Source organism: Sprattus sprattus (genome assembly GCF_963457725.1).
Source record: "Sprattus sprattus genome assembly, chromosome: 17".
In the NCBI taxonomy this organism is placed as follows: domain Eukaryota; kingdom Metazoa; phylum Chordata; class Actinopteri; order Clupeiformes; family Clupeidae; genus Sprattus; species Sprattus sprattus.
Window position 1 is genome coordinate 17,269,461 of NC_137915.1, and position 16,331 is coordinate 17,285,791.

General features: G+C 46.4%; 1 protein-coding gene across 1 annotated transcript; it reads left to right on the plus strand.

Moving 5' to 3' along the window:
* Positions 1–402: 402 nt before the first annotated feature.
* Positions 403–16,029, plus strand: LOC308378436 (enoyl-CoA hydratase EchA19; the record flags this gene model as incomplete). Its single annotated transcript, XM_080855344.1, has 6 exons — positions 403–594; positions 1,340–1,510; positions 4,602–4,699; positions 5,915–6,059; positions 14,524–14,673; positions 15,806–16,029. Exons 1-6 carry the CDS (start codon positions 456–458, stop codon positions 16,027–16,029), a joined length of 927 nt encoding a protein of 308 aa, XP_080711470.1. The 5' UTR covers positions 403–455.
* Between the last annotated feature and the right edge of the window lie 302 nt (positions 16,030–16,331).

The following is a 16,331-nucleotide window of genomic DNA, read 5'->3' on the forward strand; positions in this document are numbered from 1 at the left end:
AGGCATACACCTTTTTTTTTTTCTGCCTGTGACCCTTTCATTGATAATTTAATTCACTACAATGACACTCTTATTCAGTAATAAAATGACCATTTGTATTACTGCAAATAGGACTATACAGTTACACACTCTCCGAAAATGTTATTTACTATTACCCTGCAAACTACATACAGCATGAGGGAAGCGGTTTTAATATCATTTTAAAACTACAGCTCCACTTTGCCCTCAAGTGCATGATTTGCTATATTACACCCAATACAACACAGAACCTTCGTTCTTAATCCTGGTTTCCGACAGGAATAGTAAATTGTGTGAACAACTTTTCCGGAGTTGAGCACTGCAAGTTTTTTCTTCAGATATGACTGTAAAATAATTAATCTATCAGATTTTGGTAAACCTGAAGTTGTTGTTAATGGTGCCTGTGAAATATTAAGGATTTAAGGACTAAACTAGGAATGGCGGCCATGAGAATGCGAGGAGTTCTACCACACACCGTGAAGACCCAGCATGTTCGTTTTCATTTGAGAAAAGCGATTAAACAAAGTTGCGTCGTTTCTAACGGACATTTCTGCACAGCAAGTGGGAAAGAGACAGGTAAACCTGCCAAACCAGTGAAAAAAATGATTATCAATGTCGTCTCTGCTGAACTTGGTAGGGTCACACGGGCTACCTCAGTGACGTTAGGGGGCAGCAAAATACAACAATGTTTTTTCATAGCCCGTCTGAAAAACACTATTTTGACATTTTGTCTGTGGTTATGTAATTAGAATTTAAATGTTATCATCATAAACGTATTGCCATACTCCACCATAACGTCAGTTTACAGCGTGCGTCCCCTTAAATCTACCCTTGTGACAATAGGACAATCGGACACATCAGCAAGGGACAGATTTCGCACAGAGAATGATGAACATAATTTGTTAGGCTACTTCATCGACTTAACATTTTATAGAATGTGTAGACATATTTATATATTATATACTGTTATATACTGTTGTAGGTGTATTTCTCCCTAGCAGCCAGTGCTTAAAACCTTTTATTCATGAGGATAGCAGCTGTTTTTACATTGAACATTCAAGAGCTTGCTTACAGATAAACATTTACGTGGCGGTTGAGTTTGATTGCATCTGCAACTCACCAGCACGTTGGTTCACTGGCCAGCTGGGCTGTTAACTAACCATTGGGCTGGGCTGTTAACTAATCATTAAAAATAAAAGACCATCTCGTTCTCCTGTCCAGAACCCATTTAACATGACATTCCTGTGGAGAAGGGACGTTTGTGTATCATGTGTCCTGGATTCTGCTTAAGTGCTGTGGTCTCACTTCCATTGTCCTCCAGCCACTGGGCGGACCGTGGTGGTGGAGCGGAGAGGGCCAGTGGTCACCGTGGCGTTAAACCGGCCGGAGGTGCGCAACGCGGTCAACCAGGAGACGGCTCGGAGGTTGCTGGAGGAGCTGAAAGCGTTTGAGGAGGACCATTCCATCTGTGCGGCAGTGCTGCACGGCATCGGTAAGTGCTTCTGCCCTGACCTCGTTGACCTTGAGGAGAGTTGAGTGGCCCAAAAAGAGGGGAAAATGCTGTATTTCAGTCCAGAAGACACTTTGTGCGTTTTTGTGAGTACTGTCATATAAAGAGACATATTAAGAAGGCCTACTCAAAATAATAAATAAAATCAGAAATATAACAGAACAGTGGCTCTATAGGACACTATTTGTTTACATACTGCTGTTCATTGGGTGCTCTACGCTGCCTTAAACACCAGTAGCTGCAGTAAATTGCTCCAAAGCTTAAAAGCCCAATACTCGCCCATAAGGTTTTCTATGGAAGAACGCCTTACCAGAGGGCTCTATTCAATTATTAACGATTCCATATGTAGACAGGTTCAAGACGAGCCCTAAAGCATTCTAGTTACTATTTTTTCTTAGAGTGAACTGAAAGGTGAGCTTGAGTAAACTTATTTATAGTGGAAAATAGCCCATGGTAGTACTTCTTCATTAAAATGTACTGCTCCGTATTTACGCTTAGGTTGTGTACAGTTTTTGTGGTCCTTTTGATGTAAATTGATTTGGATTAGTGTTAGGAGAAGGCCTGTAGGCCCTAACACCAAATCGTTCAACACATTTATGACATTGCTGGCCATGCACACTTGATCGAGTGTATTTCATCTCTCTGTGGCATAGCTGTGCTCTAAGCAGTGAGGTGTTGGTAATTATGCTCTGAACTCGATATGTCTTTTCATTTTCTTTTTTGTTGTTTTGATTGCATGGACTTCGGAGAATATAATTATGTCTGTCCCAGCCCTAGCACACAATGCCTGTCCAATTATTTTGATTTCTCTAATTACATGTGGGAAACCACAGCGGCCCAATCAGCACTGGTGAGAGATCAAACGCCTTCTGAACCATTCCTCTAGCTGCAGGCTTTAGCTCTCCTGTGTTTGTGTGTGTGAGTGTGTGTTTGTGTGTGTGAGTGTGTGTTTGTGTGTGTGTGTGAGAGTACATTTTCACTCCTATGGGAGTGTGAACCAGTATTTGTTTTTGTGTACGTGCCTGTGTGTGTGTAGACGTGTATGAGTGGGTGTATGTGTGCATAAGTCGAAATAAGTTAGTATGTTAGTGTGTGTGTGTCGGGAGAGGGTGGCTTTATCCCCCTCCTGTCACCTAATTAACTGTTTTTTAACTGCATCCGGGAGATCAGTAAGCGGTTGGGTAAGCTGTTGAGGTGGTCTCCCCCCCTCTCCACCTCCTTTCCTCCTCCCTCTCCACCTCCTCTTCCTCCTCCGTTTCTTCCGCCTCCTCCGTTAGGTCTCAACACAGCCCGGAACCTCACACATCTGCCAGCCTCCTCTGCTCTGTGTCAGCACTTCAGCAGATATCGTTACACAAACTTTTAATGCCAATTAAATAATCAGCACACACACACACACACACACACACACACACACACACACACACACACACATTCACAAATACACACAGAATCAAACCTGGAACCTTATTACCAGTGTGAAATACTTTCTTCAGCCTGGATCAGGCCTACCTCCGCTGAAAGTGCTGCACCATCCCCAGGGACCAAAGGACATTTTTATTTAATGTCCACACACTCCCAAAAATGGACGCCGGCCAGATAAGGGCTTTTGAAATGGCATTAATTATGCTGTGCTGAACTGAACTGAACTGGACTGGACTGGACTGGACTGGACTGGACTGGACTGGACTGGACTGGACTGGACAGGACAGAGACTGAGACTGAGAGTGTCCACAGCAAATCTTGTGTGTGAAACGGGTTAAATCTGGATGGGGCTAAATGCCCTCAGCTATTGCTGGTCCTCTCATTTTCGTGCTGTTAACACAAGTTCACGTCCCCTGGCAAATTTGTCTTGGATGTCCACATGTAGCCCCGTCATGCCGGGGACAGCGGGCCACTGTGGACCGGATCGCTTGCTCATTCACATTCAGCGCCGCAGCGCCGAGCCAGCCCGCACCATGAGGAAGCCATTTTGCTCAAATTAGTCAAAACATAATCATTTTCATTTCAGTTCCACTTTAGGAAAAGTGTTTCAGTGCCTCCTGAGAAATTATGAATAATTACCCCTCTTTAGAAATATGCGGCGACGGGAAGCGAATGCACACATTTATGGGTCTTTTCAGACTCGCCGTGGAACTGTGCAGTCATTTCTGAACCCACTGATGTACTCATGGGCTCTGACCCGTCGTTGATGAGATGTTTACCTGACATGATGTTGAGGCCTCATGTGGACACTCACTCCAAAATGCCTTCTTTGTTGCTTCTGGCACTCAGAGAAAAAGTTGAAACCGCCCAGTCCCTTTACATATTCAACTTAGGTGTGCACCAAAGATCAGTGTACAATCATGTTCAAGCTGAATTTCATGGTGCTGTAGGAGATTTCATTTGAGATGTTTGTTCCTGCGAGGTGCGCACTTAAACACTTACATTATGGGTTCGATTCCGAGGGAGCACTGAAGTACTGATGAAACATAAATCTGTTCGTAAGTCGTTTTGGATAAAAGCATCTGCTAAATGAGCACATGTACATGCCGTCTTTGAGCATTCTACAGATCCACCTAGAGTCCACTAGTCACCATTACCATGTTTGAGAACCATCTCTCCTTTACAACTCAGTGGAACCATGCGAACCTCCTTCTGCCGGTGTGGTGAAGGATGAAGGAGCTTTTCATGATGTCCTCAAAGCGCTGCATGCTCTTAGCCGGGTGTATGTAAGGTACTATGATGCAGGATTGGCCGTCACCGTGGTCAGGCTTAATGTGACGACCACATGAGTGTGCTGGAAAGTCTGGCAGGCTGGGCGCGCTCCTTTCTGTGTCATTAAAGAAAGCCATTGTGCGCCTCAGTTTGCCTATTCGCTGCTCGGCTCCTAAGGAAGAAAACCGTTTGGGTGCCAGCCTCTGAGCCCCTCATACCCATTTATAAATTGCTGCTCTCTTTCATTCTTTTTCTCTCTCTACCGCTTTCTTTCCCTCTCTCTCTCTTTCTATCAAGTTGTTTTTTTATCCTCTTCTCCCCCCCTTCCTATTCGGTTTCCAGCTGCCATACTTTGTAATTTTGTGGTCTCTTCCAGGAGGGAATTTCTGTGCTGGTTATGATCTGAAGGAGCTGGCCCATCACTCTGCCTCCCTCAAATTGGAGCAAGATGTCACTAAAGGTCCCGGGCCTATGGTAGGAACATCAGCATAAGCTCTTCTCCCTTTGTGTCTCGCTCACACACTCACATTCTCACACACACACACACACACACACACACACACACACACAAAAACGCTCTCACACTCACACACACACACACACACACACACACACACGCACACACACACACACACACACACACACACACTGAGGTATCTGATGAAGCAGCAGTGTTTGCCTACGTTGATTGCATCAGTCACTCAGAGACCGTATGCCGACATTGTATGCCTGTTTTTATAGGCACCCAGTACTGGTATCATCTTCAAATTGATTTTCGTGGAATATGGTCATGTGTAGGATAGATAAACACACACTCCCCAATTCTCCACAGGAGGCATATGTATTCAGTTTTTCCTATTCTGTTTCTTTGCCCCTGAGACATTTGAGATATGCGTATTGCTGTGTCAACATCATAGTTTTGGAAATGGGTCCCGATGGCTCAGACTCCCAGAGGCTGTAGACCCTTTTGAGCACCTAGCACTCCAGTGTTACTGCACTGTATTTGATCACATCTACACAGAGAACACATTCATTTCAGTGCTTTAAATTTGGTGAAGCTTGAACACCCAGACGACAAGCCTTTCCAGGACACTGCAATGTAAGGTCAGAGTTTCTGACTGTCAGAGACAATTGTAGCGTAGTGAAGACTAGTGAAGAGCTCATTTGGTATTACAGCTGGAGTTTTTTTTTGGAATAGTTAAACTACTGGTTAACACTCATAACTATTTGAAAAATACAATTAAAAAAATATATTCTGAAGAGCTCTCTTTGGCTCTGTAAAACCTCAACATGATCTGTCTGAATGACCAGACGGGAGGGTTTCAAAGAGATATGGGAATCCCAGTCGGCCATTTTGTGTATTATCTGAAAGGAAAGGATGGACGCTCCAGACTAAACCTGGTGGCAGTTAGAAATGCTAATTTTGGACAACGGCTTTAAACTCAAGGTATTGGAGCTGTGAGCTTCATGCTTCACACGTTATTGAAGTAATTCCAGTTGAGGCATGCACCTTGGCCATGGAGAATGTTTTCTTTGATTCTTAGAGCTTTACCATTGTTTTACTCAAGTGTTAAAAAGGCAGCAGTTTTTTGATTAACGTTAATTTAGCTGTCACCTCTCAGTGTCACATTTTCATGTTGCAGACTAGCATTGTAACCCTCACCACTGTTCCCTTCCTGTCGGCCTCAGGGACCGTCTAGGCTGCTGCTGTCCAAACCGCTGATCGCTGCAGTTAGCGGCCATGCTGTGGCCGGGGGTCTGGAACTGGCCCTACTTGCAGACATGAGGGTGGTGGAGGAGAGTGCCATCATGGGGGTCTTCTGCAGGAGATTTGGTTAGTCGTGGCCTCACACTCACTTACATCTTGATATCGGAGCCTTTATGTCTTTGGGGTAAATCATGTACAGTGTCCTGCTGGACTCAAGCCAGTGGAGTTTTGCATTTCACATTGGGTTTGCTCTATTAACTGACCTGCCAAGTCATCCTTCTACTAGCGGTCATCTGGTGTGTGTGTGTGTGTGTGTGTTGGTGCACAATATGTATGAGGGTGTTGGTATGGCCTTAGGTCCAGATCGTGTTTTCCAATCTCAGCCTCCACCTGTCGCTACCAGACAAAATAGAAACGCTGCGTCCCCCTCACCACTCACAGAGGCCTTCGAGGAACTGGAGCGTTACTTCTCTCTAGACCCAGATCCACATACAACTGACCGCTCTCTTTCTCTCTCTCTCTCTCTCTCTCTTTCTCTCTTTCTCTCTCTCGCCAGTGTTCACACTTTTATGAGCCTAAGTTAAGCCTCTCCTCTGATAACCACAAAGAGGAAATGGAAAGAGCTTTCGCACACATTTCTTGTCTTCCTCCCACCCCCCTCCCTCCACACTTGTTTTAGTGTATCCCTCCTTCCTCTCGGTCTAAAAATACAACCGCTGTGTTTATAAATATGCTTGCCCGTGCTGTAATTTACTGTCAGAGGCAGGCAGAATCCCTTGGCTCCCTGGGTTCTGCAGAAGACTAGCCGGCTTATCATTCTGTGTCTGTAATTAAGCAGGGCTCGGCTGGCAGTGCCCGGTGTCTTGACGGCACCAGACCAGACGAGTCCAGACGAGAGATGCGACCCGTTCAGTTCTCCTCAGACTGTCTGGCACGGGCTCGTCTGAAAAAAAAAAAAAAAACCCGCCGCCTCCTTCTCTGCCACTGCCACCACACCACCAGCATGTCTGTCCTTATCGGCGTCGCCAGGGTCTGTGAGCCGGGGAGGAAGACGCCGGGGATTCACCAGCGCCGGCTTTTTACGGGGCACCACGGGCTTAGTTGGTGGTGGAGGACAGATAACCCGTTTCAGTGATTTACCGTGAGACTCGCTCTGTCTTCATTTCATCTTCACTTTTGTAAGCTTGTCTCCTATTTCATGCTCCTCAGTTGGTTTCTGTGCAGCCCTCAGGACTCTGGAAGCGGTTCCCACAAAGGGAGAAAACAAAACACAAGGCCATTAACTACATGTGTGTCCTGGAACTGTTCTTTTTTAAATCTTACTTGAACCTCATAATGCACTGAAAAGAGTCATTTCAGAGGGTCGTACTGATTTGAAACAAAAGTGGGCATGATCCAAATGATCAGGAACGTTGTTATGTTCACTAATGTTCACAGAAAGATACAGAACAATAGCTCAGGTTGAGGACAGGGCCGGTTACAATACTTCCCCACAATGACGCCAGTGCCACAGTCATTCTTAATTTAGAGTGCCATCCTCGGTGAGAATAACCGCCTTGTTGTAGTCTCACAGTTGGGACACAGGCGCTCGGTAAATGAGCAAACAGTGGAAACCTAGATAAACAAAACTAACGTAAACAGTTGCACTTGGCCCGGACAGTGCTATGCTCACTTCAAGAGGCCAATCTCAGTGCACTTCAGCGTCCTGTTGTTATTTCAGCTTTAGTGTGCGCTCAGAAAAGCTCAAAGCTTTTTTTCTTTTTCATTTTTTTTTTGCTTGTGGTTTTTTATGCACGGGTTTTAACTGCTCACTTCTTCTCTATCGGTAATGATGCCCCACCCCTACAGCCCCTTCATTGCCTGTCAACAAATTTGCATGTCGTTCCTTTTCCCTAAGAGACGGCCCTGTGGCTGTTTTAATGGAGGAGGTATGACTGTCATTTTGAAAATGATTTTTTTTTTTGTTTCTCTCCCCACCCTCCACCCCCGCCTGCCTGCCTCCGTTTTTCTCTTCCCATCACCACCCATACGCACCCTTCTGTCTGCAGCAAGGCTGTCTCCTGCCGCGCTAGCACTGAACCCGCAGTGCTAAGCACAAGCTTAAACACCATTCATCAAAAGTAATGGCGCTCTCTCCCTCTCTCTCCCTTTCTCTTTCCCTCTCTCTCTCAGCCTGCTCTCTTGTGGTTGGCAAACGTTTATTTTCAGATCCCCCTGGTAGGTTTTCCTTAATCCTGTTTTGACAGATAAATTCGGCGTGCGTTTGCAGCGAGACACAGATGGGAACTGCCTGAGGGAATCCCTTGTGGTCTAAGAAGGGGGAAAGAAAGAAAGAGAGAGAAAAAAAAAACTAGAAACGAAAAGATGAGGCCCAGCTCGAGTCATCCAATGGCTGTCTGATGTGGCTGAACATTAGCCTCAGCTCCAAATCTGCTTCCTGTCAAACTTCTCTTAAACCTGAAGCCTCTCATCTTAAGCCTCAATCCAGCTGAGTAGAGGCTACATGCTGGAGACAACCTGCAGCTCTGCAGAATGATGTGCCATGGAACAGTGCTGCGAAGACTTAAGCAGTGTGCAGATAGTCAGTATATCCAAGTAACTGTTAAAGGAATAATTAAATTAAATTGTATTTATATAGCACTAAAACAATCAAATTGTCTCTAGGTGCTTTACAGAGCCCAGGGCCTGAAACCCCCTGGAGCGAGCACAATGGCGACAGGGGCAAGGAAAAACTCCCTCCTCAAGATACCTCGAGCAGAACCTCAACTCATAAGAGGGGGCCCATCTGCTGGAGCCAGCCGGGTAGAGATAGAAAAAGAAGGGGGGGCTTGTGGCAGAAGAGGAGGGGAGACGATCAGAAACATGACAGATGAATTCACGTATCAGGATAAGCTTGCTAGCATACATGTAGTAAAATGTACCCAATAAATACAAACATAACATGGTATTCACATGATACATACATGAGATACATTAATGATCTCTCCCCACCTGATCCACTCTTATTTAAGTATTGTAGAACAGCTTAGTGGGTATACAGTGTGCCCGTAAGGTTACTATTACAAGGCTAAGAAGAGCAATAAAACAGAAAACTATGCCAAAGGTGGCACTTATGTACATTGAGGGTATTGGCTATCAAAGAGAATGGGGTGGAATAAGTGCTGGGTGTGAGTAGGTGTAAGCTGAGGGTTCTCCAAGTAGATCAGGTGGAGAGACTCTAGCAGCATCCCAGCGGAGAAAGTCTAGACTAGGGGGGGAAGAAAGAGACAAAGCGAGTTTGACTGCCTAATATGCGTATATGTACTTAATGGGTATGGTGATGAGGAACAATGAATAAGATGATGATGACGATTTAACATACAAAAAGTTAATGTTTAGGCCTGCATGAGAATGTGGCATAGACCCAGTAGTGCAATGACTTCAACAGTTATGGGATAATGACAGCGTTATTACAGCGGTAATGGTGCTGCCACTAAGGGAAGCAGCCAATTGTGTTCTTCATCTCCTTATGAAGGACTGGAGCGGTGGGGCCAGTTTTTAACAATCAATGGAAGTAGAAGCAGTTTGAGCAGTTTGAGCACTTAGCAGTGATTGTAGCATAGCACTGCTTTTGGCAGATTTAAGCATTATTTGAAATAATCTTCGACCACCAGGGAGAGGGAGCAGAGAGACCTAATCAGTGAGAAAGACAATGTGCACATTAGGATGACCCAAAGGCACTTGAACATAATTATAAAAAATAACGGGACGATGTCCCAGCATGGGAAATAAAATGTCTGCATTCACAGCAGAGGCCCTGTCATCTGTGCGTCCTCCGAGTTCATTCGGTTTTTGAGCCGAAGTGTTTCATTGCACAGCTGGCACCTGTTTAGCATGTCCTGAAAGATGGATGTTTGAATGGATTTCACATTTTTGGATCGTCCCCAAAACACCCATCTTGCATCTTTACATGAAGCACACTCCTCACATTATTTATTCAAGAAATAATTGGAAACCGCGAGGGTGAGGCTCACCCGAAGGCCTGGCAGTGGCAGTGGCTACGGCTGTTAGCACCATTCCACCCACCCACCCCTCTCAATGTCCTCTGTGTATGTGTGTGTGTGTGTGTGTGTGTGTGTGAACAAGCTGGAGCCAGGCGTGTTGGTCAGGGTGGTTGACCTGCCGGGGAGGCCGCAGTGGCGAAGGACCTCCTAGCTGGATGCAGCGGAGGAAGTTGGCACTGACTCCAGGCCGCACTCACAGCCCCAATTAGCGAGATGGATGGGGTGTGTAGCGCTAGGGAGCCTGCCAGAGAGGGGATGTGTGTGTGTCCGCTATATATGCCAGTCGGACGCAACGCAACATAAGCCCTCCGCCGCGATGAGGCCTCAGGCTTCGAGCGGAGCAGAGGCGAAGAGGAACCACACCCGAGCCCAGCGGCTTGCAGTGGGAACTCCAGTCGGTAAGACACCTGCAGAGCATACCGACCCTACAGCACAGGGTGGTCCAGAAAACGCACAGGACAGGGTTTCACATTGGATACTCTGCATAGCGTCTCCCAACTCGTTAAATATAAGAGATACTCAGATAACAGAAAGTACGGCAGTAACTAAGGTGTGTGTGTGTGTTTGTGTGTGTAATAAAACAAAACTAATGTAACTAAGATGGTCTGGCACCTGACGGACCACTCAGAGAGATGAGGCTGACCTTTTAGCACCAACGGATGGTCTTCTCCAGCGCCCCCGTCAATCGTGCCACACATGAAGAGATTTATTCAGTTTGATCCCTTTCCATTTTGTCTTAGTGTTGGGGGGGGGGGTTATCGTTCCCTAAAACTAGCTGGTGCTTCTTTCTCCCGATGTCCCTGTGTGGTTTGTGTGAATGCAATGGCGTGTCAGTCACTATGGTCACTTTTCCAGGTTTGAATAAACCCTCCTTTCTGGAGTATCCCCAAAGCTGAACTTATCTGTTCTGCTGCAGCAATTCTGTCGATACCACACACAGTCTGTGCACCATCGCCATTTTCAACAAAGGTTCCCCAATTAAAGCGATAGCCCCACCTGAGGGCCCAACAGCTGCACATGTCAGGATGCCACGGGTGCCAGTAATGAATTAAACAAAGAAATAAATAAAATATAAATGCGTGTAAATGTACCTGTGTGTATACATACTGTATGTGTATGTTACAATAGACACACACACACAACCACCACAAACATGCGTGCACACACACACACTCTCTCTCTCTCTCTCTCTCTCGCACACACAAACACACATACCACATACTCATTCAATCCCCCACACAACACACACACACTCACACAAACCCACCCGCACACCAGCAACTGCAGTTGCCAACTGACTTCATTTATTGAAAGCCTTCCTCACTTACAGTTATTAGCTACTATGAGTTATAAAATAGGAACTGGAAATCCACCATATAACATTAATCACTTCAAGCTGTTTTAATTTAATTCTCGGTGCTGCAGCAGTTACTTTCTCCCTTGTGCTTTCGTGAGGTTGTGTGTCTCCGCGTGTCCTTACTCGCGCTGTTGCTTTAGGACCTTATCGGACACAAACGTGTTTGGCCGTGCTGTGAAAGCAGGAGATTAGGTCCCTCCGCTTCCGATTAAGACTTGACAGTGTTCCCGAAGTGGGATTTTAGGGAGGTCTCTCTCTCTCTCTCCCCTTCTCTCATCTCCCCATCCATCCATCCATCGGCCTGTTCTCTGCGGTTTCTGTTGGACTTCTCTAATCCTCATTGTTGTAATCGCATTACTCTCGTGGGAGCCCATTGTGGAAGTGAAGGCTTTGAAGTAGCTCTGAAGTGGTAGCCCCTGACATCGTGCTCTATGATAGAAAGAGAGAGAGAGAGAGAGAGAGAGAGAGAGGGAGAGGGAGAGGGAGAGAGGAAAGCGGAAAGCATCACACTGCACTGGACTACCCGCAGGGTTCAACACACTCCCGAACGGATGGGTGAAGACTCTTTATCTGCGGGAGAAGGAAGAGAAGAAAGAATAACCGGTTGTCCCTTGGGCACTGGCCAAATAGATATGGGGCTTCTGATTGGTTTATCTGTTCTGGCTTTGCACATGCGTGCACTGTAAGGTTTACCTTCCTGAAATGGAGAGAAATTCTGCACAAATCTTTGCTTTTGCGGGTTGGTTTAATGCAATGTACTGTGTCTCTCAATCAAAACATTATCAATGTGTGCCGAACTTTCCTCTCTGTTTGCTTCACATACCTCCTCCTGAGTGAAATGCGGACCTTGACAGACATCTCACACAAAGACTACCTTTACCACTTTCCCAGAAGCAGTGAACCTACATCAAGTTGTCAAGGACCGTCATATTTTACTGCCACAGGAATGCGTCCCTTTTTCCCCTTAACCATAACCTGTGTGAAATGAGACTGGGCTTCGAGCCTCTATCTCTCCCATGCACCTCCCTCTCTCTCATTGTGCTCCTCTCTCTGGGCCTAGGCCTGGGCCTGACGAGGCTGGAGGCTCACCCTGACACATACTTCCCCTCCCAGGGAGAACAAAGGGCTGGACTGCCACCGCATCAGGGCAAACAGGACACATCCGAGACAGGATGGTGGGGGTGGGTGGGCTATCTGCTAGTTGTTGGGGAGGTGTGTGTGTGTGTGTGTGCGCTGAGGGGGTGTTCTAGACGGGTGCCGGATAAGGGGAGTCTTTCCGGCACCTGATAGTGCTGATGCCAGTGGCTCTGAAGCTCGCTGGCCAAGAGGCCTGGGCCAGGCCTGGTATCTGGTGCTAGCGGGGTGTGATAGCAGAGGAGGCCCAGACCAGGCTCTTCGCTCGGCTCCTGGCTGCTGGCTTTAATCTAATCAGGCCTCCGGGGCTTGTGGGGAGGAGGAGGAGGAGGAGGAGGAGGAGGAGTCCGAAGCATCCCGAGTCTCTCTCTACTCCCTGGGCTGTGGCTTGGCACAACAGGAGGGTGTTAGGGGAGAGAGAAAGATAGAGAGAAAGAGAGTGAGAGCCAGAGAAGGTGACCAGAGAGGGAAGAGATAGATGTTTGGAGGGACAAAGAAAGATAGGAGAGCTTGTGTTGAGAGAGAGAGAGAGAGAGAGAGAGAGAGAGAGAGAGAGAACAAAGGTAGGCGAGATAATGGGGTACAGCAGAACTGTGGAGAGAGACAGAACTCCCCATGGCAGACTTTGGAGTACTGTGTGTGTGTGTGTGTGTGTGTGTGTGTGTGTGTGTGTGTGTGTGTGTGTGTGTGTGTGTGTGTGTGTGTGTGTGTGTGTGTGTGTGTGTGTGTGTGTGTGTGTGTGTGTGTGTGTGTGTGTGTGTGTGTGTGTGTGTGTGTGTGTGTGTGTGTTTGTGTGTGTGTGTGTGTGTGTGTGTGTGTGTGGAGGGAGATAGAGCAAAGGTAGGCGAGATAATGGGGTACAGCAGAACTGTGGAGAGAGACAGAACTCCCCATTGCAGACTTTGGAGTACAGTGTGTGTGTGTAAAGTACACACACTTTTAGCTGCACTGTTCCATGAGCAGACGTGAATGCATCCAAATCCCCGCTCTCTCCCGTCCCCTGACAGCATTTCTGAGTGCCTCTTTAGCTTCCAGCACTGGGCCGCCTCCAAACTCCAACTCCCATCTGCCTCTACACTTCGCCCAAGAAGTAAGACCTATCTCTGAGGACCTGACTGTTGAGAGAAAGGATAGAGGGATGGAGAAGAGGGAGGTAGAGAAGAGAGAGAGAGAGGATGGAAATGGAGGGATGGAAAGAGAAAGAGAGACAGAAGAAAGCAACAGAGAGAGAGAGAGAGAGAGAAAGAGAAGGACAGATGGATGCTCTGACAGAGGAACTCCCACGTTTAAAACCCCTCTCTAGCATCTGTCAGGTCTCCACATGCGCTGACTCCAGAACAGCTCAGGCCTCGCAATTGGTTGCAGATGTACAAGCGACAAGCAATTGGCCGTATGTAAATCTGATTTATTTGAAAGGCTTTGGAGAATGTAGCGGGACGTGCGAATAGAATTACATTATTTCCATAATTCTGTCCCGAAGGAGACCCCCCCACACATCACCTCCCCTCGGTGACGGCAGTTAGATTAGTCCAGGTTATCAAAATAGGTTTGGCTGCATGTGCTGCTAATAAAGGTCAAGTAAGTGAATTTATGGTTGGGAGACACACATAGACAGACAGACACATACTCCTCAGGGCATAAGTGTGTGTGTGGTAGCAGGGGTAGTGTAATGGATAACAGTGAGAAATTACTAAAGAGAAAAATGACTAGACCCTGGATACATCTCAATTAACGTGGGATGTCAATTACCTGTCATTTTCCTTGTGTCACAAGAACAGCGCATGCACACACACATACATACCAAACTCACACACACACTTGCAAATACACATACAGTGTGTTTAAACAGTGTGTGTATGAGTGTGATATTTGCAGCTTATACCCAAGTGCCTAGAAATACTGGTAACTATAACAACCATAGTAGATAAGGGTTGATTGACAACCTGCCCATCGATAGAGACTACTGCATTGAATATGTTCGCACAATGGGAAACCATGGCGGCCATTATTTCTTACATGTCAGTGGTTTTGACACCTATTCCCCTTACCCTCCCAGGTGTGCCTCTGATTGATGGGGGCACAGTGAGACTACCCAAGCTGATTGGTCTGTCTCGCGCTCTGGATCTCATACTGACCGGCCGGCCAATCGGAGCTCAGGAAGCCTTAGCTTATGGGCTAGCCAATCGAGTGGTGCCGGATGGCCAAGGTAAGGAATTACAGTCATTGGCTGGAGGTGACCTAAAGATGCAGTCTGCAATTTGATTTCGGTTTCGCAAAAGGTTGTTGATATTTGAATTCAACACCCAATAAAAGTTACACCCGTCCCCTCATAGAAGTCCATAAAGAAATTTGAAGAAATGTGCTGCATTTGACAAAAAGTGTTTAGAATTAGAATCTCATACTGACATTTGACAAAAAGTGTTTAGAATTAGAATCTCATACTGACCGGCCAGCCAATCGGACTCGCCTTTAAATAAAAACTGACATAATGTATGTAAAGCCTGCATTAGAATTCACAAGCACCTCAGTAACATATGAGAGATGGTTATGCAGGTATTTGTGCATTCATTCACTGGCAACAGTGGTCGTACATTTGGAGAAATGCCTTTCCTTTCTGTGCTCTATCGCTCTCTCTTTCAGTCTCTCTCTCTTTCAGTCTCTTTTACTCTCTCTCTCACTCTCGACCAGAATTCTTCAAAAGACATTAGTAGATTAGGCTAATGCGTTGTGGAAGTGGCTTTTTCTCTCTCACAGCCACAGCCAAGTCGGGCTAATTGGGCTCAGGGGCTGATAGCTGGGTGCAGAGATAGCTTAAAGGGAAGCACTTGAGCATCAGAAGTTGGGCCTCAGCGCAGTCTCCATAGGAGATTTGGACCGGGTACAGTCCTTTCATGTGCAACTCCGAGCAAAATAGGTTCATCCTGATTGAAGAACGAAACTGCACTGTGGCACAAGATAGGTCAGGCTTGTTCCATCTTTCTATCTGTCCCTCTTTCCCTTTCTATCTCTCTCTTTCTATCTCTCTTTTTCTCGCTCCCTCTTTGGCTCCCATTTCTCTCTTTCTACACCTTTCTCTCTTTGTTTCTCTTGGGTCCCTTCCCCTGCTCTGTATGTTTCTCCATGTGCAGGACATGATTTAATGTTCTTCTCATGATATATATGTATATTTCTGTGCATGTTTGACAGTGTAACGGCATGTATTTCCTGTATATGTGAATGGGCTGTAATATACATGCTAACGCTGTGTGTATGTCTATGTTGTGTTTATGTATTTGAGCATTAGATGTTTATATGACTGTTTATGTGCATGTGTGGTTGCGCCTTGTTTGGTATCCCAGCACTGCAGGTTGCCATGGAGCTGGCGGAACAGATCAGCTCCTTCCCTCAGCAGTGTCTCCGTGCCGACAGGGCCTCTGCCTACCACGCCATGTTTGACGCCGCCTCCTTCACAGAGGCGATGCAGTACGAGATGGACCATGGCCTGCCTGTCATCCGGGTTGAATCTGTTGCCGGGGCGACCAGGTTCAGCTCAGGGGTTGGCCGAGGAGGGACGTTTTCTTGATGATTGTGCTACACAGGTGGATTATGAAAAAAAGTTTTCCAAAGTCATGTAAGAGTTTTTCAAAACTACACCTACGGCTAAACCTGTTATTCCCCATAATCCTGACTTTGATCTGTTAGCTAAATGATGATGTTTAGATGGCCAGAACTGATCCTTACTCATTTGCTAAGGATGTACAGCATAAGATTCTGACACTCAAACCATACCCAGAAAATTGAATTAGTTTCTCATAGAACCATCTGTTGTTCTACTATGGAGACAAGCCAGAGAATCCTAAATACTTCCAGATCGCCCCCTTTTTT